The 24,831-nt window shown below is 37.9% G+C and overlaps 2 protein-coding genes and 1 pseudogene across 2 annotated transcripts; all 3 read right to left on the bottom strand.

The window, feature by feature from the left end:
* Positions 1 to 5,154: 5,154 nt before the first annotated feature.
* Positions 5,155 to 10,214, bottom strand: LOC122887516 (annotated as a pseudogene).
* Positions 10,215 to 12,929: 2,715 nt separating this feature from the next.
* LOC122862780 (elastase-1-like) lies at positions 12,930 to 17,649 on the bottom strand. Its single transcript, XM_044168461.1, has 8 exons — positions 17,323 to 17,649; positions 17,117 to 17,220; positions 16,152 to 16,252; positions 15,810 to 15,935; positions 15,341 to 15,477; positions 15,084 to 15,226; positions 13,240 to 13,389; positions 12,930 to 13,060 (listed from the first exon to the last, which is right to left on the bottom strand). Exons 1-8 carry the CDS (start codon positions 17,360 to 17,362, stop codon positions 13,043 to 13,045), a joined length of 819 nt encoding a protein of 272 aa, XP_044024396.1. The 5' UTR covers positions 17,363 to 17,649; the 3' UTR covers positions 12,930 to 13,042.
* Positions 17,650 to 17,796: 147 nt separating this feature from the next.
* Positions 17,797 to 20,570, bottom strand: LOC122862789 (elastase-1-like). Its single transcript, XM_044168474.1, has 8 exons — positions 20,412 to 20,570; positions 20,079 to 20,176; positions 19,834 to 19,934; positions 19,281 to 19,406; positions 18,860 to 18,996; positions 18,615 to 18,757; positions 18,028 to 18,177; positions 17,797 to 17,883 (listed from the first exon to the last, which is right to left on the bottom strand). The coding sequence occupies exons 1-8, from the start codon at positions 20,449 to 20,451 to the stop codon at positions 17,872 to 17,874; spliced, it is 807 nt and encodes a 268-aa protein (XP_044024409.1). The 5' UTR covers positions 20,452 to 20,570; the 3' UTR covers positions 17,797 to 17,871.
* Between the last annotated feature and the right edge of the window lie 4,261 nt (positions 20,571 to 24,831).

Genomic DNA, 24,831 nt, shown 5'->3' with positions numbered 1-24,831 from the left:
TTTGTTTTGATTTTATTAGGGTAGTCAATGTTTCATGCTGTCAGCAATTTGTAATAAGATATTAAGCAGCATGTACTAAATCAGCTGAATGTAGGAATACATGATGAAGAAGCAGCAGGAGATTTCTGGTGTTGTCAGGAGGTGATCGGTACTGGATTGCTTTAAATGCCATTATTACAAGAGTGTGCTTTGCATAATTATATTTTTTTAGGAAACAGACAGTAAAAAATGTAATGAGACATTCAGCTGTGGTTACAAAGGATCAAACTTGTATGTATGCTGAGTCATGGCCAGCTCAGACTTTCCCTCTTCTTTATTTATAGATTTAGAGTTAATCAGTGTTGACAGATGGTCCCTTTACTGACCTGGTTCATGTAGCTGATATAGGCTGAGATGCAGGCAAACACAGTGATTGCAGCCACAGTACACATGTGCTTCAGGTTTCCTAGCTTCCACCAGATGGCACTGTGCCCCCATCAAATATCTTTCTGTGATCTCAACCAGTAAACCCACAGCATCAGTAGCAGCAGTAGCAGCTCAGTAGCAGTAGCAGCTCTAGATCCCTGCAGGAAAAGAACATTACGGAGCAGAAAAGAGCTTCTGATATTGACCTGACATCCAGAGTGACTGCTGCCACCTGTACAGACTGTGGTGGTCCTGACAGATCCTCCACCTTCCTCCACTGCAGCAACAGGCAGGAAGTCCTGCTTCAGCTGGGCAGACAAGATGCCACCAGCTAATAAGAATACATTGATGAAAAGTTTCTTTCAGACTTTCAGACTTCACACATTGTGTTTATTTCACATGTAATTGTTTTAGTCTGTTAGACCAATACCGCTCCTGCATGGAAAAGGCCTGTACTGAAATAGTTAAGTTGAATGTTTTAAAGGAAAAGGTCTGTGCTGCCTGAATGGGAGACACATTTTAGTTGCTTTCCACAATAATGACAGTGCTGGATCCAGTACTTTTCCTGGACAAAATATATTGGGCCTCTTTATCACCATGGCAGCCAGGTGTACGTTTGTGGATGATTTGAACTTGTTGGCATTTAGGAGGTTTAATGAAACCAGAACAATGAAAGATGACGTTAATGGACTGGAGTTGAACGCCAAAAGCTTTTTACCAAATTTTTTCAACCTCAGGAGTAAGGAAAAAGGCCAAACTCAGAGAGTAGGTATGAATTAAGTGACATTTGTTATTGTTTTAATCATGTTTTAGTATATAATCTGTACTGCCATTCAGTCATTGTTAAGCAAGTTGGTTTTTGAAGATTGGTGTTGATATTTTTAACCATGCTAGCGACAAGTATCTAGGGATGGCAATGTTGGTCTGTTGGTCGGTTGGTCCACCACTTTGGACCAGACTGAAATATTTGATGGATTGCCATTAAATGTTGTACATTCATGATCCCCAGAAGATGAATCCTAATGACTTTGGTGTTCTTCTGGCCTTTCCTCTGGCACCACCGTGAGGTTTAAATCTAGCATAGTAGTCACGCACATCAAAAGTCTGTGTAAGGCAGGTGCTGGACCAACAGAAGACTCGATAAAGCTATCTTTGATCAAGCTATGAGTTTGCACTGTCAAAAGAAGGTCGGCCAGGTCAACCAGTGTTGCTGTTGCAGCCCTCCATCATATTACCCTGCAGTCTCAGATGCTGTACTATTTCTGCACAGGTCGTGAATACAGCTTCATTCATTTCTGTGTCAGTCAGGGTCAATATCATTCCAATTCGTTAAGTGAAGCCCTCAATCTGATCTAAAAAAGCATAGGAATTGGCATTTGCCTCCATCTGTTCAGCTACAGCCAACATATCTACCATTGTAGCACGCAAGATATCATTAAGATCCGCACCGGGTGCTGACATCTTGAATTAGGCAAAAGCTGTAGTTTCAAGTTCAACCACTAATCGCAAGGCAGATCCTGCCCCCTTATTTTTGATGGATGAAGTTGACACATTTATTTATTTCGCTGCAGCACATTACATTATGGATAAATGAAAGTATATATAAATAAATAAAGAAAATTATAAATAGATAAATAAATGTGTGAATAAATGAATATACAAATGAATAAATAAATATACAAATGTGTAAATATATATATATATAGAAAGGATATGAACTATGTCTCTTTTAATTGTGATTTATTTATGGTGACAAACATTAAATTACATAATTATTAATTCATTCATTTAAGCATTTTATTATATCATATATTTATTAGGCATTAAATTATATAATTATTTACATATTCATTTATTCAAGCATTTTATTACATAATTACATACTTTATTTGAATTACATTCATTTATTTAAGCATTTAATTCTATAATTCTTTATGTATTTATATATTTAGTTTCGGCCCTTAAAACCCTCCATATAAACTAAGATGGTGAACATGACATCTCATTTCGTGCTGGTAATTAGATTTTTGACTATTTTCACATGAAGATTTTACAAAAATGCTGTGTTTTCCGACAGAATTGAAGACCTCCAACTACTTGCCAATTATCTTCCAAAGTGGCAGATAATCAACCAGCAAATTTTCCAACACACAGCCCAAATCTTATTTGTGTTTTGTCTGCTAGTTCCTACTAATTTCCCACCCTGACAGTAGTGATGATTTGTTAGTCTAACTGGAAGTGTGCTCAGTTGTTGGGGGACAAGATGTGGTCAATTAGCAGGGAGCCCAGCTGCAGTGGGAGTTAAGAGTGGCTTCACTGGACAAAGCTGTGGAGACCAATGAGCCAAACAGAAGATACCAAAACTCACTGTAACAGCATCAAGGTAATACAGTCTGTAAGATCATGTCTGAGAATATTAGGCAGAATTTGTATTCGCATCAGCTTACCCCTTAAATTGAGAGGTGAACATTTTTCATCAGAAGAATATGAATGGGTTGAAATTACTCCTACAAGTGAACTGTTTTCATTAAAGTAGAGTACATAACCTCCTCACACAGATATTACAGATACATTAACATTTTGATTTAGTTCAGTTTATCAGCTGAGAAAGTGGTAAAATGTTGTTAATTAATTAACTCGTGTGACAATCAGTAATTAGTTTCGCAAACTGGACTGGATATCTCAAAGTGATGTGCTGAGATTATTAAATATGTAACGAGCCATTGTGTTGTGTTGTTGAAAAATGTAGAACTTAGAGAACATTTGACAACAGTTAGAGCTTCCTTTAAAGTACTGTATACATTATAGCAAAAAAAAGTTAAAATTTTTCGCACATAGAATAAACATAAACAAGTTTAAACAAACATTTACCTTGAAAATGTTGTATCCAAAATATAGTGTGAGGTCAGAGCTACCACACTCTAACACTATATCCCACTTCTCTCTGTTTTCTTATTGTAGATAGTTGTGGAAAGTAAGTGAGAATATTTACTCAATTTTGAGGTCCAATACTCTTTACTTGAGTATTTCCTGCTACTTTTACTTTTACTACAGATTGAAGTACTTAACAGCATATAAAGTACTTAAAAATACATCCACCTAAACCAGTTTAATCATGAAAATGCTTCTTACATGTTAATACATCAGTAATGATAGTCCAGTAATTTTATTGAGCTTTTTCCACAATACTTGTAACACTTCAGAGGTTCACATTTCCCTCCAAGCATAAAACAAGTTTGGATGTTCCTCTCACTCGTAGATATATATATATATATATATATATATATATATATATATATATATATATATACATACATTTTATTCTGATGGAGTATATATATATATATATATATATATATATATATATATATATATATTTATTTCATAGGGTCTCTATTATTCTGTTCCTTAAGTGTATGTTTATGTATTTGTGTAAAGAAATATTGTGCTTCCTTTTGATATTTTTTGTTTGTTTTTCACCTGATATCCAGTTCATCTTTTCTGACAGCTCTTTCCTCCCTCTGTGACTGGTGCAGGTTGATATATTTTATAACTTCAGATTGATTTAAAATCATTTTTCAGGCAGCAACGAGGGATTTTCTGGGTTTTGATTTGGAGATGCTTTGACAAACTGTTTCACATATTTAAAGGGATATTTTTTGTTATGAACAAGGCATCCATCTGAGAGGTGGCATAGTATTCAGAATTTGCTCAGTTATGAGTGGCACCAGTATGTCTCTATGTTTGCATTTCTGTGAATTTCCTGCGGGGACTCTGATCTCCTCTCACAGTCCAATGATAGAGGGATGGACTCCAGTCCCCCATGACCCTTTAACAGGATCAAGCATATGAAAGAGTGCGCTCGTAAAAATAGACTGCACGAGTAAAACATGTTAATGTGAACATGACTCTCTAAGGAAATTTTATGTGTGTATATTTGCATGCAGTCTGAAATATTACCTGGAGGTGTGCGCACTGTTTCTGATTTTCAATAATTTAACTTAATTCACACTAGTATAATTGAATTAACAAAGATTATTATTGTACACCTGGGTATGCAGATACTGAAACTCATCTTATTAGTTTTTTATTGTTTATTTTGTCATATGTTCATAAGCACATTTGTGTTATTATGAATTATTTCTATGCAATTAACATTATACGTGCAAGGCATTCTAAGATTTCTTCCTAACACAGAATCATCTTAAATTTTGTCTTTGAATTGGGTTGTATTTTGACTATTAATGTTATACTCTGTTTCAAGCCTTTTCCACATTGAACAACTACTTAATTGTTAACATGGTAATGTGCTTTTCTTAACTGTTTTAGAGCCTCTTTTCATCACTTGAAGTCAGCTCATTTCGAAGTCTTGGGAACTCTAAATTTATGACAGTCTAATCACATCTTTTTGTTTACCCTTCGCATTAAAAATCAGTTTTACAGAATGTCCATCGCTTCACTGAAAGCAGTATTTGTAATTATCCCTATTTGTGACAGTATAACTGTTATATAACTAGTTTTTAAATCAATTTAGTATCTGAAGGTCATCTCACACAAATTCCCTAATATGAAAAATTACTCTTTAACACAACTGTCTGAATAGATGAACTGTACTTTATTTTAGCAGAACCACTTTTACACCTAAATTACACTTCACCTCCAGTTACTTCTGCTTTTATAAATCATGGGATGACCAATGCCTGTTGTCTCCAACACAACATACAACACAAAAAAATGAAGCAAGTCAAATGCACATTATAGGACATTTTATTCTGATGGAGTTGGGCAAAAACTGAGATGAATGAGTGTTCGCTCGTCTCCACGGAGATCGTCTTTCTCTCAACCCATGATCTGGCAAAGCAAGGACAAATGAATCATTGTGTGATTGACTATGCTCAAGAATCCCAAAAAAATGCTCCACAAATAGACATGTATTTGTAAGGATGAATGAATGTATGAAAAAGATTATAAAATCCTACAATTACTGCATGTACAGTATACTGTAAATCAAATCATGCATAACCTACATGGACTGTTTTATGTTTGAATATTTTTTAAACATTTGATACTGATTCATATGCGTTAGTGTTTAATACTGACGCTGTTCATCCAGCTGATGTAGGCAGAGACACGGGTGAAGACGGTGGGCTTCATGTAGGTGTTGCAGCCAGAAGTAGACACAAAGCTGGTCACACCATGGACCACCCACTTGCCATTAAAACTGCAGTTCAGGGGACCGCCGGAGTCACCCGGGATTCAAAGAAAAAGCATCACAGACAAACCTCAAGAGCCAAAAATCCATAACCTTTTAGCAGAGTTGGGAGTAAATACCCCATTTTCCAAGGCACTTTACTCGTTCCCACTTGCTTCTCATATCTCCTTCTAATCTAAGCCTCGAGCAAGTTTGTGCAGAACAAGTCTCAAGACTTTGACACTTTGTGCAGCTTGAGCACTAGCCTGGATCATTGTAACTGACTTATGCCCCTGCTGATGCAGCAAGTAATCCAGCATGTGTCCTCCAAAATATCTTCCTTGACAGGAAGGGGTCAGCCCTCAGCTCACGGGGAGCCGTTCAATTTCACTTTGTCATGGTGGGGTGGGACTGAATTCTGACAAGTTCTTTTCAGTGTTTCCCCCAGTCTGCTCATACCCCAACATCATTCCTGCTGTCCTAATCACAGGGTGACACTGTAGATTGGAAACAACTGGAGAAACTGGGTTCAAAATCTGAGCTGGGAAGAAACAGGCACCCTTTATAAAAGGTCATAACTAATGGCTTCATGACTGTTTCATAAATCAGTTTCCAATGCTTTATAGATCTGTTAAAAGCCATTAACAAGAACAAATTCTTGGTTGCCAGGTTGAGAAAAATCACTTAGGCCAGTATTTATCCTTCCCATTTTGTAATAATGCAGCTATAAATGTTAGTTATCCATTTAAAAATGCGTAATAAGTTGTTATTAAATGTATCTTGGTCCAGCTCCTCTGCAGCTATTTTCCACAAAGTAAGTGGTCATACAGTCCAGTCAGTCAACAGGGTTAGTCACAACATGGCAACCCAAGAGTTATTATTAATGGCTTATAACTGATTTATAAAGCTTTGGTAAATAATTGTTTAACCATTAATAACCCACAGAGGGTGGTTATTAGAAAGTGGTAAATGAAATAGTTGTCAAGCTCCAGGGAATGCCATCCCCATGTTCTGCTTTTCTGGGATCAATTAAAGGGGAACGGAACCAATTTTACATATCAAAGTCTGTTTACAGGTCTTGTAGAGTTATACTGCATATGTGAAAAAAGCTGTATAAAGCCTTTTTGGCTCCAGAGGGAACAGTGCAAAGTCTGATAAATTGTCTCAAGTGATGTCACTTGACACAGCTTCGGTTGGAGCTGAAGACGACAAGTTTCAAAAATGTTTTTAAAAATCGAGTGGTGTGGAGTTAGAAAGAAGTGAGGTTATCAGACCTCTGTAGCCCGCTCCCCATCTCTGCTTGAGGCTAGCGACTCAAGGCTACATTAGCCGCTACTAGCAATGTAGGTAATGTCTGTGCCAGGTTTTGACAAGGAAGAAGAATAAGTGGAAAGACGAAATCTTTTTTAAACTGTCCATCGTGAGTTTGACAATATTATAGGAGACCAAGAGCAACGCTAAATTGGTGGAGCACTCTTTTAACTCTACTCTTTAAGAAATACTAAATGTGAGGGCATACACAGTCCTTTCTAAGACCTCATAGGCTCACCTGGCAACCAGAGTCGTTGCCACCACCAGCACAGACCATGGAGTCCTTCACAGTGCTGCCCCACCATCCGAAGCTGGAGCAGGTCTTGTAGTCAACAACAGGCAGGTAGGCCTGCTTCAGAAAGGCAGACAACTGACCTCCAGCTGGGGACGACAGGAGAAACACATCATACAACTGTGATAAAGCCTATAATAGCCGGATCATACACTACTGTCTCTTTGAAATGTGATGTTATTTACAAATTATTTACATTATCAATTAAGTATTTGCTTGGTTAATCAAATAATTGCTTGGTTAATCAAATAATTGCTTGGTTAATCAAAGTTTCCTAAAGCCCAAGGTTGGTTTTGTCTGACCTTCTGACGGTTCAAAACCCAAATATGTTTTGTGTACAATGTTTTAAAGATAAAAACAGCAAATCTTCACCTAGGAAGCTGGGACCACAATTTTGTGTTTGTCAATTTAGCTTGAAAAATTATTTAAGCAATAAATTGATTATCAAAATAGTTGCAGATTAACTAGAATTAGAATGTATTAAATATTTATAATAAAATATATATTTTTTATCAATAAAATGTTTAAATAAACTCATATCCACATAATGTGGCTGTAATATCAAACATTAGATGCCAAAAATATGACTTTGGACATTTTTCATTACTTGCACTCTTGCACTCTGTTTTTTATAATATGTGATGTACATGTATCAGTATCTGTTATTTTTCTATGCAGAAGTGGGTCAAAACATGAGCAATAGCCACTAACCCTCCGGCAACGTTGTTGGTGTTCCAGTTGGGATGGATGTGGACGCTGCTCACGCTCATGTTCTGCTCTTTGCCCTCGTGGTAGTTGATGTTGTGATCTCCAAGAACAACACGCCAAGTCCTCGAACTGTGGACGTACAAAACCTGAAAATTTTCACTCTTCCACTCATACTTATTCCATCTGGCAGTTAGTACTCTCTAGTATCCCAAGGATATCGGTTGAAAATCAATATTTCACATGGAAACTATATTTTTGGGGGGAATTGTAGCTTTTATTTGACAGTTAAAGTTAGATTTAAACAGATGGCTGAAATACCACAGCGTTCCCAGTCAAATTACAACTGCAATGAACCATTCACATCTTTGCTTCCTGGCAGCATCCCCAACACTGAAAGATGCTTAAAAGCATTACAAGTACAGTCTTAAACACACCTGATGAACTTTGTGGATGTGTGTATGCAGAGTATATGTTGCGCTGACCTATTTAACATTTTAAAGATTTCAACAAATGTGACATACGTGGCTGTATGTGGTAGAAAGTACTGTACTTGCATATAATTTTAATTATGCTACTTTATACTTCCACTCCACTACATTTATCCAACAACTATTACAAGTTAGGCTACTTTGATTTTACATACAAAACAAATGGTCAGCTTATAAAATATGGTGCATTATTATAGATTAAAGGCCTTGCATACCCACACAGGTGTTTTCAGTTATGTGGCTGAATAGACATGTTCATGTTGGACTTGTGCAAAACTATGCTGGGATTTACATGAGGTCTCCATGTACTAATAAGCAGGGATGGAAGTAACGAATTTACTCTCCTTACTGTAACAAAGTCGTTTTTTGTGTGTGTGGGTTACTTGTACTTTTTTTAGTATTAAAACAAGTACAAATCAGCAGCTACAGCAGATTAATTAATCACTGGTTTAATGCACCACCCGGCGAGCATGATACGTGAAGCAAATCAAACACACCCACGATGTTGCGTGACCTACAGGTGCGCGCTGTGTCTGGCTAACATGCTAAATGTTAACATGCTCATGGTGGATCCTCCAGCGGTGACTTCTGCGTTCACTTAGGAACTTTTACCTTCAGTGAGATGTGCGAGGCTGGTTATATTTTGCTTTGAGAATGAACGAGCTGAGAAGTTGGACCTGAGCAGACTGTGGAGGACTTGGCTCACAGAGTGTCACTCAGACAGGTGAAGAACAAACTCATTGTGATGATTGTTACTCTCTCCAGAGGAGAGAGTTACTAGGCAACGTAGCACGGTGTGTGCGCGCGCGTGCACTACGTGTTGTGCAAAAACTGTGCAGCTCTCTTTTGGCTATAATATGTGTTTGTGGCTGTAGCCGCTGTGGAGATTTTATTTTTTATACAGCTCAGTAAGGTCTGCCTTGCTGATGTCTTCTTCTACTGTTAATTCTACAAGAAGTGGCAGGTTATTTAATTTATGGAGTCCACAGTTGTTTTTATTTATTGTCGTCCATTTTTGTTTACTTGTCTGAGTTTTGTCCTGTTTCCTGGTTAATTATAGTTAGGCTACACTGTGGAAGGTGGATGTATATTTGTTAATTAGTTGTATGCACAGACTGCAAAGTGCAGTTTTTTCTTAATCTCCCCCATTTTTTCTTTCTTGAAAATATAACGCAGTAAGTTTACTCAGTACTTTTGAACTGACCTACTTAGTAATAAGTAGATTAAGTGATTTTACATGTACTTGGGTAAAATCTATTTAAAGTAACCATACTTTTACTTGATTAAAATATTCTAATAGTCTACTCTTTCCCTCCCTGCTAATAACAATAATTATTAATAATAATGCAAATAAGTTGTAACTTGTCCTACAACAAAACTAACAGGAAACTCCCTGAAGTCCTGAAAAATCGTTTTATGTTGTTGCACAAGATGATAACTTGTGCGCATAAGATTAAAAACTATATCTTCTTTAAGGACCTGAAAGAGGCCATTCTGCATAATTTTACTTTTTGATACTTTAAAGTACATTTTGTTGGTAATACTTATTTACTTTTACCCAAGTAGAATTTTCAATGCAGGACTTTTACGAGTATTTTAACTTTTGTAGTATTGCTACTTTTACTTAAGTAAAGGATCTGAGCACTTCTTCCACCACTGTTGTAGAGTCAAGCAAAGCATACAGTACCTGCCAGGGCCAGGAGTTGGGTCTGGCCATCTCACCTCCCACAACTCTCTCCTGAGTATTGTCATCCTCCAGGTACCTGGGCTGGGGCTCCAGCTCAGCCAGCACTGAGCAAAGCAGAGACACAGGAAGCATTGCAGTCAGACATCAAGTATTCAAGTGTGTTGGGAGTCACTTGTGTGTGCAGAATCAGGTAGTTCTTACCGAGGGCTGTGAGAGAGGTCAACACAAGAAATCTGTCTACAGTATGTCTGCAGTCTCCTGAAACTTTCTGCACTGGAGACTTCTGCCCACTACTCTTTTATATCCTCAGGGCCCTTTCTACTGATAGTGTGTGTGTGTGTGTGTGTGTGTGTGTGACTTGTTTAATACCAGCACATTCATATGTGGAATAGCTGACTGAGCGACTGAATCCATTTCATCCATTTTTCACTTGTATTGGCCACTGCTGTCCAGTATGAGATTGTCCTATACTGTTGATTTCTTTCTGGTTTTCACTACTAAACCTAAACTACAGTGTGCACACACCCACACACATTCTGACATTTTCTGCGAGTGCACCCCTTGCAGTTAAAACCCATCTTCAGATGCCTTTTATCTTGCACAGTCAGTGTGTAGCCAACTGGAGGTTATCAACAACTAGGGTTGGTCAGAGAAAAAACTTTTTTTTTTAATACATAATGATGTAGTACTGCAAGGAAGATTATCCCCACAGTCTCTGAGTGTGATTAGGCATTTCAGTTGCGTAGACCACTTTAATTGCCTGAAAATGTATTTCAATATATATTCATGTTTGAGTAGACTGTGCATTTTTCACTAGCTGGAGTGGCTAGAAACATAAACCACCTCAGTAATAGTTTCAAACAGTATGACAAGTGCAAGTAGGTTAGGGTATTTAGCATCATCAATAAACATTTTTAACATGTAACCAATGCTTATATTGATCTTCTTCTGTAAGATGAATACGTGTATGGCTGCTGTCACCTTGACATGGATTTTACATATCATTTCATGAATTGATTTTGCTAAATGTTTGACTTGAATATCAGCAGGGACTAAATAATGCTGCAGATTTAAGTTTAAAAACAGCTGACTGTTCTGTGGTAGATGCTAAACATTTAAGTGTAATGTGTAGAAAATGTGCTATATGAGAGGATCAGGTTCTGAAGCACATACAGTATGTCACGTACAGATCAACATCATGCTTTGAAAGGGCCACAGATTCATCAGCCATGAAAAAAGGGTGTCTCATCAAGCACAGAAATTCACATTCTGGTCAAAGCTGCTCTAAAGTCAGCAAGAGGCTGTTTCAGTTGGTTGACAGCTGAGTTCCAGCTGTGCAGAAGGTAGAGGGGAACATGTAGAGAGGAGGCACTGTAATGAGATTATGATGTGTTACAAATTGCAAGTTGTTGATTTAATATAGATTAAGATCAGTGTTTTAAGATTATGGTAACAACTCTAAGGCTACAGAACAGTATTCCACCTTTTGTTAAGTATTCATGAGGCCCACTGGAGGTGATATTATAACTCCGTGTTCAGTGTTGGTAGTGTACCAGTCCCTGTAAACCATGACCTGTGCTGCAGCAGCACGAGACAATTGTGTTTGATGTGTAGTTGCTCAGGCATCAGTTGCTAAAATCACAATTCTCTTAATTTCAAGATATAAGGATACATGTTTTTTTTTTATTAACAAATATATATAAAACCATGATTCTGGGAACTTTTGTTTTAGGCAACAGAAGCAATATTAATACTCTATTACTAAACCTGAGAGTAATATATTTGTCCAGAGTGTCCATTTAGTATAGCACATTGTAGTGTGAGATTTCTTTATTTCAACTTTAAGGAATCTTGCTAGAAACATCCATTACAGCAATCCTATAGTAATAAACGTATAGCTGGGAGGCTGTAACTAATACATCCACATAAATCATGGCTACTATAACCTCCCCATAGCCCCTGCTTTTAACTTATTTATGGAAAATACTCCATTGTTTCATGGTCAAAATGAAACATTAAATAAAATAAGCTTGCAACGTTCACTAACATTTATCAGATTTTACATTAAAGGGTGTGGGAAGTAGAATTCTGAAGAAAAGGGGGATTGCTGGGCTCATGGCGAACCTGTCACAGGATATAAACTGTAACTGCACACATAAGCAACTGTGTGCAGTTCCCACTATAGGCAGACTTATCATGCATTAGATGCATGATAAGTCTGCCTATAGACTTATCATTAGTGCCTTAGTGCTCTCTGCAGCCATTCCCTTCTAAAATGTCACAGAACTACCAGAGAGGCAATACATAGGGTAGCACAAACCTTCTGTTTATTATCATTAACACCATTCAGACCAATTTTATCTGACCAACGTCTAATGGGAGCAAAAAGAGAACAAAAGTTTAATTTGAAAAATAACAGGAATAATACTAAAGGACAGGCCAACCAAAAGACAAAATACTGCAAAATGAATGTCAGCTTTTACTCAGGACTGCTGGCTGTCAGGACTCAGAATCAGATCACATTTGCATTATGTCAAAAAAAAGTGTATCCTCGTGTCCCTGGTTCGGCCCCTCAGTGCACAGTCTGCTCGTCTGTGTATTTGTCCCATTTCTGTCACAGAGTGCTGATAATGCTCACATGCTGCACTGAACGGGAAAATGGCGAATGTGAAGTTTTAGGAGGCCTGATAAGAAAATGGTTTGAAAGGTGTTTATCTGAATTTCTACTCATCAGTGTCATAATGTGAAATGTTGTTGCCAGAGAAATATTAAAAGGTGACTTCAAAAGCAGTCAGAACTTAGAAATGCAGGACATCAGGCAGTTAAAATTGTTCAAAAACACAAATATAGATTTTGAACAAGTTCTTTTTTATTTGTAGAATATTTGACCAGCACAATTAGTTGCAGATGAAAAACACGCTCAGTTCAGAGTAGTTTCTGTAGCAAAGAATTGATCCATTTCAAGGATTGTTCATGACCTGGAAGAAGAAAATTACATAAATTCAGTATATCATCAACTGGACATTAACTTCAAATTATTTGACTTGGCGAACTACAGTGTTTTTAAAAGAACTTGCTGTTAAAAGTAATTTAATTTATATAACGAGTGAGTCTTTATGTCCTGTATTTTTTTGTTTTCTCCTCTTGTTTTTCTGACCGAGTTCATCCATGCGATGTAGGCGGAGACGCGGGTGAAGACAGTGGGCTTCTGGGGCGCGTTGCAGCCCATACCGGACACAAAGCTGGCTATCCCATGGACATACCAACTGTTGTTAACTCTGCAGCTAAGAGGGCCACCAAAGTCACCCTAGGATGAAACAAAGAACCGCTGGTTAAATGTACACAGAAACATAGCCATAAATAGAGCATGCTTTACTTATAGCTGTTGTAACGAGCGAGGGGTGGGGTGGTGCGGGGGTGGCTCTTTTGCAGCCTCATTTTGTGACTCACACTGATAATGATGGGGATGGGTGTACTTTAACAATGGTTAAAAAAGAAACATTAAAAACACTTTACAAAAAACTATAAAATGGCTCAAAGGGCTTCTATAAATCTGTAAAGGGGTTTGTTAATAATCACTTATTCCAATTTGATCAATTCTGATGCAGTTTCTAAATTATTTTGAAATAATAATAATAAACTTCTTGTCATACTCGAATCCATAAAAAAGGGGTTAACTCACATGTCAAAAATATCAAAAATATTAAAAAAGCAATAGGGCTGAAACGATTCCTCGAGTAACTCGATTACTAAAAATCATCGATGCAAATAATTTGAATCGAAGCTTCTTTTAATCCATATAACCATATACAGCACACTGTGTTTCACATAGATGACTATAACTGTCGCACAATGCACTTGCGCTGTGTGTGTGATCAGAGACATTCAGGGCGTCTTTGGTGTGATTTGTCAGCGCAGATTACAAAAAGGAGGAAGAGTAAAAAAAAGCGAGGGGCGCGGAGAAGAGACAGGCCAGAGAAAGTGACAGAAAGTGTCCAGGAAAACTCTGTACAGTGTGTCTGTTGTAAAACTGAACTAGCCTACCACAATAGCACAACGTCTATGCTTCAGCATCTCAGCAGAAAGCATCCAGTCTACGCAAGGTATATGAAGGCGAGTAAATAATGTAGGCTACCTTAATTATGGCTATATGTAATGGCTAGTTAACAATGTAAATCATTGTGGTGGCTAGTTATGATGTCCCTAAGTTAGCTAGGAGCTAGCTAAGAAAAGCATACATACAACAGGTGACGCCAAACTTTTGAGCGATAATGTGTACCTTTTTTTTTTTTAAGCAAAAGGTGTTTGTTTTTGATTTTCAGAACATGTTTTCTTTAAAACCCAGAATGTAATATGGCATTTAAATGCACTAAATGGGTTTAGTTTTGACAGATAATATTATTGTATGCAATTTAAGCAATAAAAATGTAGATTTTTCTAAAAAGGAGAAAGAGAAAATAAGACACATCTCTTAAAATGAACATCTAATTGGTTAATGTTCATTTTAAGAGACCTGTCTTATTTTCTCTTTTGCATATTTACTATAGCTCTTAAATAAAGCGAAAGTGTTTCTTATCCGATTAATCAATGGAATAATCGGTAGAATACTCGATTACTAAAATAATCGATAGCTGCCACGCTAAAAAGCAACAATTACAACTACACCACTACACATAAAATGTTATACAATACTTGTAAAGGTAGAGCAACAAACATCTAACTGAGTATCAGTAATATCTGTTTATGTATTATCAGGTGTGCTACAGGGATAAAATGATATGCTGATGTGATGCGTTTGGATTCGCCCACAGTTGATCACGGGATTAATTTAAGGTTTGGAAAACTTTGGTCAGATTTGTTTAGCTAAACAACATAAGGGGATTGTTTCTACTATTATTCAGCAAGTGTAATCAGAAGTGTGCTTGGTTTGATTTGAGTTTTAGCAATCTATTCTTCACTCTATTTGTAGTATTTTCATATTCCTCACATCAGCAGACTCACGTTGCATCCTGACTGAGCACCTCCTCCAGCACAGATCATGGTGGTCTTGACGGTGCTGCCCCACCAGCCGGAGCTGGTGCAGGTCTCGTGGTCGACAGTAGGAAGGTAGACCTGCCTCATTCTGGTAGGCATCGCTCCACCAGCTGAAGGTAGACAAACATGTACAGTGAGACTGAGATGACTGCATGTGTAAAATACTGAGACACTGCATACTTTACAGTTAGAATTATGAGTGTGAGGAGTTGCATCTGACTGACTGGAGGTGCGTCCATATCCAGTGAGGTAGCAGGGGTAGTTATGGGGCAGGATCTCGCCAAAAGGAGGCAGCGAAGCCAGCCCCACGTAAGCGTTCAATGAGGCCTCAGAAGACAGCTGCAACAGGGCGATGTCATTACTAAAGGTCAAAGAATGGGACAGTTTGAAATTCTCCCAGTGGACGTATATCATTTAATCACAACACAAAATGGTCCTACTGAAATGAAAATATGTTAGTGACTTTTAAATAATAGCGCACATACAAGACATCATACAGTCATAATTCATTCAAAGGCAGTTAACCTTATCGTAGCCATCAATCCATTAACTCTAATGCAAACATTGTGAAAGTAAGGCTAAACTTCTGTGAAACTAAGATGTTAAAGAAAATACGAAATGTTTACCCACAATGTTTTACTGTAGTCTTTGAGAACTGGACAGATATTAGAGTGCAATAACAGATAGACCCACCCAGAGGAGATGCTGTCATTGTTCCATTCGGGATGGATATGAACATTTATGACACTCTTGAATTGCTCCGTTCCATGGCTGTGGTGCAGGATAAGATCACCAAGGACCACACGCAAAGAGCTGGAACTGTTTTAGCTTGGGTTAGTTTATTTGTTTCCACAGTTAAACATAAGAGAGGTGAAAGACAAGGAAAGGGAACGGAAAACATCTTTGTGCAAGTGGTGTGTAATAAGAAAACCAGAATCTCAAAAAATATATATATGTGTGGGAATATAACAGTTACTATGCAGTATATCAGATTAGATTAATAGAAGGTTTATAATACCAAATTGTATCTGTTACCTGTACACACAGTGAGCAGCAGTCATGACCCATCCTCTCCTGATAAGCGTTCCTCCACAGAAATGGTGATAGGAGCCGTCAGAGAAGTACTGGAGAGAGACCTGGAGCAGGATTCACAAAATATTCTTATCAAGAAAAAGTCAGATTTTCTTCCAACCTTAAAAAGAGTAAAGTATCTTTACGTTGAAGCAGTTGATAAGTATGTGTAGATTTGTTAATTTAAAACTTTTTTGTAACAGATGCATTTACAGAAGCGTAAACACTTTTTTGGTAAATAGTAGTTAAGAAATATCTTGGAAAGAGTTAAATGAGAAGATCAATACCACTCATGTGTGTATGCTGAATATGAGGCTACAGCCAGCAGCCAGTTAGCTTATCTTAGCATAAAGACTGGAAACAGCCAGTATGGTTCTATCTGATAAAAAAATTCACTTAACAGCACCTCCAAAGCTTACTAATTAACACGTTATATCTCATTATATATATCGCCTTGTTTTTTTTTATCCATTCAAAAACCCAAGTGGGACAACGATAACATAGCTTTTGTTACTTTCGGACAGCGTTAGGTGAACTGTTTACCCTGTTTTTAATCCTTGTGCTAAGCTAAGCTAACTGGCTGCTGGCTGTAACTTCATATTTAATGGACAGACTGCTCTTCTAACTCTCAGCAAGAAAGCGAATAAGTGTATTTCCCAAAATGCCAAACTATTCCTTTTTAAGAACTATTTTGTAGCATCGTTCTCCCGGAGATAACACAAGAAAGGCTGTTATCAGAAATGTAAACAGCTTTAAAAAAACATCTGTTACCGTACATGGCAGAGTTGCCCATTTTCATCCATTTTTGGTTTCATCAACAGTACTATGTACCTTATGGCAAAGACAGGAACTTGCACTTACACAAGCACTTTTAAAAAAATAATAATAATAATAATTTACATGTTCTCTCTGGCTATGTGATACTGTACCTGCCAAGGCCAGGAGGTGTGATGAGGCACCTCTTCACCTCCTACAACTCTTCCTGCAGTGCTGCTCTCTGAGTCGCTGGACTGAAGCTTCAACTCAGCCAGCACTGAGGCACAGAGGAAACTCATCAAAACACTATTTAAACATGTTTCCCCTTGTGTTAATTGTAGAAGTAGATTATTTACAGTACAGCCTTGATATTTCTTACCTGTGGCTGTGAGAGTGGTGAACAGCAGAAACACGAGCATGTCTGCAGCGTCTCGACATTTCTAAATGCACATCTCATTCTTTTATACCCTGAGCTGACCTTCATTTGATGTGGACTCTCTGCTGAGCTTGGCAGTGGTCAGAAAGGCACCTGTGGTCCGTCCCACACTTTTGTGATAGTGTGTGACAGCGTGTTGCCACATCACACTGGATTTACTGAAACAAAAAGTGTTTCTAAGAATATCCCATCTGTTTTGTAGTGCTGAATATTTATTTTCACAGCCTGTGGTCACACTTTAATTTAAATAGTTGTATGTTACATAAAATATATCCATGAAATGATCATTTTTAAGTGTTTTTTATACACGTTTTATTGCAGTGTAGGAGGATCGTTTGACGCAAAAGAAATGTAACCTTCGTAATGACATACATTACTGGTTGCATAAACTTTCTGATAAAAAAAATTTGTCATCACTCGAAGTTTAATTAGGTTTATTTTTTTGTAGAATGAGACCAGACAAGTCAGGAAGGACAGTAGACAGTCTTCTGTTTACACCATGATCTGGAAAAGACAAGAAGCAAATAATGATTACATATCATATGCAACTTGAATTCCATAAAACACATACCTAAACCAGCATTACTGATGATTTTTTTATAGCTTATTATTTTGCATTTAATAGATATACATATCCCTAATACTGACTGAGTCCATCCATTCAATGTAGGCGGAGACACGGGTGAAGACGGTGGGCTTCTTGAGAGCGTTACAACCCAGCCCAGACACAAAGCTGGCAATACCATGGACGTAGTATTTTCCATTAACAAGGCAGTTCAGAGGGCCTCCAGAGTCACCCTGAGAAGGACGAGATTCTTCAGTATTGTGGACACAATGATTCAGTGGTGGAGATAGATAGATAGATAGATAGATAGATAGATAGATAGATAGATAGATAGATAGATAGATAGATATAAATAAAAACAAACATAGTAGAGTTCTTTTATTAGATGGTTACATTTTGCAGGATTATTTTTTCTCCTTTCTGTTTTTTAATGTTCTTTCACTAATGTATCTTAATGGTAAATGGACTGTACTTGTATAGCACCTTTCTAGTCTTTCGACTACTCAACGTGCTTCACAATCATTCCACTACTTCATTGGCATACCAATAATAAAGCTTATCAAAGTCCAAGTCAAATAAGCCTTCTATAATAAGACTTTATAGTAATATAGTTTTAGTTACTGAGCGTGCAACTTTTCCTAATTTCTTTTTCATGCAGGAGGAGACTTACATTGCATCCGGCCTCAGCACCACCACCACCACACACCATGGTGGTCTTGACAGTGCTGCCCCACCAGCTGGAGCTGGAGCAGGTCTCGTAGTCGACCAGAGGAAGGTAGGCCTGCTTCAGCTGGGCGGACAGGCTGCCACCAGCTGGACAAGGTGAAATTGGCAATGTAAGATACATTGAGCTTTACAGAAAAGACCCAGCATGGCAACTGACGGGTGCCCAGAGGGATCATGCAATCAACTCACTGGAAGTGCGTCCCCATCCGGTGATGTAGCAGAGGTTGTTATGGGGCAGAATCTGGCCGGAGGGAGGCAGAGAGCCCAGCTGGACATAGGAGTTCAGGGTGGCGTCAGAGGACAAACGCAGCAGGGCAATGTCATACCTGAGGTGGAGATCCATAGATCAAACAGGAGGAACCAAAAATAACTTTGTAAGATACTACACTCCTGGGGTGGACATTTTGTTTGTGTTAGACCAGCATTTCCCTAAGGTGACATTCTTACCCCATACCAGCTTAGAACATACAGGTTTGCCCAAAGATATTTGAGAGATGAGGTAAATGGATTCCCTTCAAAACATTATAACTTACTTATATAAAGAAGTTTATCAAACATGCGTGTTGAAGATCCTTAAGAACTTATAAATGTAAGACAATGCAATCCTCACCCAGCAGACACTCTGGCAGGGTCCCATCTGGGATGGATGTAAACACGGCTGACGCTCATGATCTGCTCGCTGCCACTGGGTTTGTTGAGGTCATGTTCACCGAGAATGACACGCCACGTCCTGTTGCTGCAGTATTTCAAAAAAAGAAGCAAAGAGAAACACGATATTGCACAATCGATTAGATGTAGTTGTGACTCAAATGACTAATTTCAAGTCAGTATAGCCTTATGAGTTCTTATAGCAGTAAACAGATGTAAAAAGTAAATACCACAATACGCCATTAAATGACTCCTGGTTTTGTTTATTTTTTTATTACTTTGGAGACTAATCAAATAAATGAATTCCCTGGGTATGTGACAGTTATAAATGAGGCTGTGAAGTTTCCTCATGCTGGTGACATTTAGAAATGCTGAAATAAATCATACCTCGGTATTGTGATAAGAGTGGGCTATGGATATTCAAGACAAAATAATCAAACAATGGGCACAAATACACCTCACACTCACGCAGCCAAAGAATACTGAGTCTATACTCTAGTTAATCATTATGTTACCTGTCCACACAGTGAGCAGCTGTCATAACCCAGCCTTTTTCAATCAGGGTTCCTCCGCATGTGTGATAGTAGTTGCTGCCAGATCTGTACTGAAGAGAGATCTAAGGGGGAAGAAAACAGACCAGAGCTTTGTATGTGTAAAAACATTACTAAGTGTAATTCATTAATCTGATATGGTTGCTCTGTATTGTTAAGTTCCTAAATGTAATTTCATTTTCTGCCAAATCAGTGAATTTTGTGTATACCTGCCAGGGCCAGGAGTTGGGTCTGGCCTCCTCACCTCCCACTACCCTTTGAAAGCTGTCCTCCAGGTACCTGGGCTGGGGCTCCAGCTCAGCCAGCGCTGGTTAAAAACATAAAAACAAGGGGCACGATTTATACATGGTTTCCCAGAAGACTCATAATATTTCCTTTCCACCTACAGAAAGAGGAAACAAGAAATGAGAGCAGCGAGAGTGTACTGGTAGTGCAGATTATCTGGAGTTCCTATGTGTTGACTAAACAAAAAATTAGTGACTGACAGAAAGAGATCAATAATGAATGGTTATACAGCACAGCATGTGCTGTCATTTTCTTACCAACAGCTGCGAGACTTGTCAACACCAGAAACCTAAGCATGTCTGCAGTGTGTCAGAACAGTTTTACAAGGAATGAGTGCTTCTCCCCTTCTTTTATACTTCAATTTGACCTTTGCTGGTGTGGAAAAGTGTGGCTGTTCTTTCCCCTGTGACAAAAGCCAAGTATGCACCTGTGGTCTTTCTCACACAGTGTTGTCACAGCCGGTTACCACACACCTCCCTCTTTGACCAGTTGAAAACGGTCCACAATGAAGAATGACACGTAGACTGACAAGTATATCACTGGATGACATGGGTCACAGTGATTCAAAGGACTTAGAAGGGTATTTATGTATTTGTCGTGTTTGATAAAGTCCACCACATCTATTTTGGGCAAGTATTTATGGGGGAGAAAAAATCATTTTTGTCAGAAATTTGGCCTGAAGGAGAGAAGTGTAATGACCGACTGACCTTATGACTGCGTAAACCATCTGATATGAAGACAAACATCACAATTTTGTTGTTGAACATATGAATTGTAACCTTTATTCTCACCCAAAGTTTCTTTCAGTCTGTCTTTCAGTGTACTTTATGCATATACAGAAAGATCATTTTCTCTCCTATATGAAACCTCAAAAATGAATTGTCTGATGTAACAGAGAGCAAGTTTTAAAAACATATTTCTGTGTCATCTCTTGACCTAAGTGGTTCTCTGAGAGGAAGTAAAGAAAAAGAAAATGGTACATGATAATTTACAAGCATAATTTCTTGCATCATTCAGTGACTTCAGCTGAACTGTACAGTAGATGTTTTTGTCTGTTACTAAAGCAAAGCAAGCACCCAAGCAACATTAGAGATGTTGATATTCTACTCTAAATACATTATTTTTTTTAAATGTAACCATGATGTTTGACCAAATTATGGAAACTAAAATATGAATATATTCTGCAATATTCCAATAATTCCAAAACCGAATATTCTGTATGTTTGTCACAAATATAAAGAAAATGTTAAATTCAAGCACTGAGTAAATAAAGAAGGTAGCTGTGGAATTAAGTTTCAGTCTAGAAGAAATTTGCTTGGTTATATTCAGTTCCTGCATATTCACCGAATAACCTTTACTTGCATTTTCTTCAAATGATATAAATGATACTTATTTCTAAATGTAAAATTATAAAAGGTAGAAAATCAGTGCAACTGTTTATGCAACTGATTATAATTTCTTCTTAAAGTTATATAATTGACTAAAAACATCTTAAAGTTTGTTAATTGTATTTATAAAATACAGAGTTATGATTGGGACAGAAGTCAAATTATAAATCATTTTGACTGAACATACCGTAGGATTACAGCCCAACACAAGATGGGGCTAAAGACTAACCAACACTTTACAGGAGACAGACAGCTGACATGTAGTCCTGGGATTTCCGTTTCAACACCCAAATCTTCATAGAAGTGAATTTTATATACAGATTTTGGTGTAATACTAAACTGAGATTTAAAAAAACAAACATTTGAAGACAAAGTCAAAATCTACATTACCATCTAGAAAGATTTAAATCCAGTGTGAGAACTGAGTCAAAGAAGATTTCTCTCCTCTACTTCCTTCTGACCTCTTTGACATTGAAACGTTTTATCGTAGATGGATTACTTGATGATTTATGCGCAGTAAGTCTATATATATATATATATATATATATATAAAAAATACTTTTTAATAGCCATTTACTAGTTCTTAACTGGTCACGCTGATATTTCCAACAATAGGATTCTGGACAATGGGAAGGCCTCTGATGGGTCTGTCTTTTATAAAACAGTCCTTAATTAGACAGAAAGTCATTAAAACTGTGTGCATTTTGGATTATTGCCTTATCAGGCTATTAAAGAGATAGCCACGCTGACTGGTAATTGAGCTGGTCCCATGACACACAGGGAAAAGGTCTTAATGCTGCAAGACTTCCTGATCAACAGGAGCTCCACAATTTAGCTATTTTCTCATAGAGCGTCTTCGTCCCCTTCGAACTCCTTATGTACCCCTCCACCACCCCAACCTTTTCTTGCAGAGGCATAAATCAAATGGGGAGATCAAAGACAGGAAGTGCTGGGGATGTGTTAATTAAAGATGTTTGCTCTTGATACAGCTTCCCCTCGTTAATGAATAGTCGATTTGGTTCCCATAAAGATGTCTCACCCACACGGGCAGGAAATTGAGGCCTCCAAAAAAATTAATGGGATGCACTGATTTAGTCTGTGATAGAAAGTTGGGGAGGGTTATCACAGACTAACTGTTGATTATGCCGATGTGACACTATTTGAAAAGCTGAAACTGTTGCCAAATTGGAGCTGAAAGATTTAAACCCCATTAAAATTAGGAACTACCATTACTGTTAGTTTACAGTCTTTTCTTTCCAGCATATTGTGTTATTAGTGCTGCCATGTGATGCTGTCACCATCAGGAATCCTCAACTTGCTGTGAGGCATGTTAAAGCAGTATTAATTGATTTAGATTTTTTTGGCCACTTGGGGGCAGCGGAACAAGCTGTTCACAACACTCACATATATAAAGTTAAAATGGCGAACTTGTTAGCAAATTGTTGCCTATTTATACATCCACCAGTGACAGAGAAACATTAGCATTCATTTCTGGCCACCTGATGAATGTATGTCCAATACTCACACCTTTTAGCTTTGTTTTTCTCTCCACCAATTCTTGAGGGGAATATCTGGCTCTTTGGCTGTTAAATGCTCCACTGTGTTCACCAGCTAGTTGCTAACTTTGTCTGCCGTTTGGCGCTCGGCAGGTAGCATACAGTGGCTTTATCAGAGCTTTTTCTCTGAAAACAGCTGGAGAGACTGATCCAAAACAGTGAAGCTGTAGGCTGTAAAACCAAAACAATGACCTGAAAGACACTAAAATAATCCGTAGAGCTGAGGGAACTGCAGAGTCGGGTGATCAGTATCTATGGGTTCATCACTACGAACAATCCCATTCACATTGCACAAATATATCCTTAAAGGGACAGTTCACCCCAAAATCAAAAATACATATTTTTCCTCTTACCTGTAGTGCTATTTATGCAGTCGAGTTTTTTTCAAGCCAAGTTTTCAACAGATTTGTGATTTCATGTAGGAACTATCGGTAGTTCCTACATGAAACCACTCACAACAAATCTGTGGATTATCTTGCGTAACCGGGTCATGATTTGACGTTGCTGTTGAGTTTTTCAAATATATATTTTTTTGCTGCTTTGAGCACCACAAGCCAAGTGCCATATAGTCCAATTATATTCCAAAAATACAGACATCTCTATGGCCGATATCTCCAAAACTCAGCAACTCTCACCAAAACAATCTAGATGGATAAATAGCACTACAGGTAAGAGGAAAAATATGTATTTTTGATTTGGGGGTGAACTCTCCCTTTTAAGCTACAACATTTTCGATTTGCAAAATAACCTTTTTTTCTAAATGTATAATTTTCTACAGGCTTTTCAAAAGTGTCCGAAGTTCAACAAAATGGAGACTTTCATGGAGCCAGCAGTTTCTCATATGGCCTCTACATTGTTATTTTGGTCACTTACAAAGTGTGCTGTTCTTTAGCTTTTTTTTCACAATTGCACAAGAGTCCTAGATTGTCTAAGAAAACTTATATCCTTAAAGCTCTAACAAAAGGACCTTTGTTCACATTTCCTTGCCCTTGATGAGCATTTGTACTGTTTACCAAACAAAACCACACAGACAAAATGTCAACAGACAATAAATATGACAAGGACAATGGAGTAATAAGGACATTTGGATGTTAACATGAGGGCAAGATTCTCATTGAAATGCACTTTTCTTGATCTGCATCTGAACTCAAATCCATAAATTAGTCTCCAAGAGTAGGCTATAACAACTAGTTATTTCTGTGGTGTTGTTTTTCATTAAAATATTGTTTATATATAATGTAAGATGATATTGTGTAAGAAGTTGCAGCGCTAAATTACTGCACATCTTGGCACTAATCTACACACAGTCTACAGGACCAACAGTGTATTATTAGCACTTTTCCCTGATGGCTGAGGAAATGTGTAGGGATGCATCAATGCTGCCATGCGTCCTGCTGGATGACAGCAGTGAAACTGATCCACTGGGCTGTTTGCAACCTTTAATTGCAATTATACCACAGTGAAAACAATCAATACATCCTCCCTCTACCCCCAGCTTCCTCACCAGCTTACTTTCCCTCTCATGTTTCCTTCCTCGCTCTTCTTTCAGTCTGCCTCTCTCTATATATGCGGCAAAAAGGTACCATATAGGCTGTGGGGTGATGTGGTTCATGGGGGGCAGGGACGAGGTGGTGCGCGCTGCTGGAGAAAGTTGATCTGCTGTGGCTATGAGTGCCTGATTGATCCTGTGGAGTACTGTTCATCCATCTCTGTCCTCCTGCGGCTGCTGCTGC

The sequence above is a fragment of the Siniperca chuatsi genome, linkage group LG2 (assembly GCF_020085105.1).
Source record: "Siniperca chuatsi isolate FFG_IHB_CAS linkage group LG2, ASM2008510v1, whole genome shotgun sequence".
In the NCBI taxonomy this organism is placed as follows: Eukaryota; Metazoa; Chordata; class Actinopteri; order Centrarchiformes; family Sinipercidae; genus Siniperca; species Siniperca chuatsi.
This window is presented reverse-complemented; position numbering and strand designations above follow the sequence as displayed.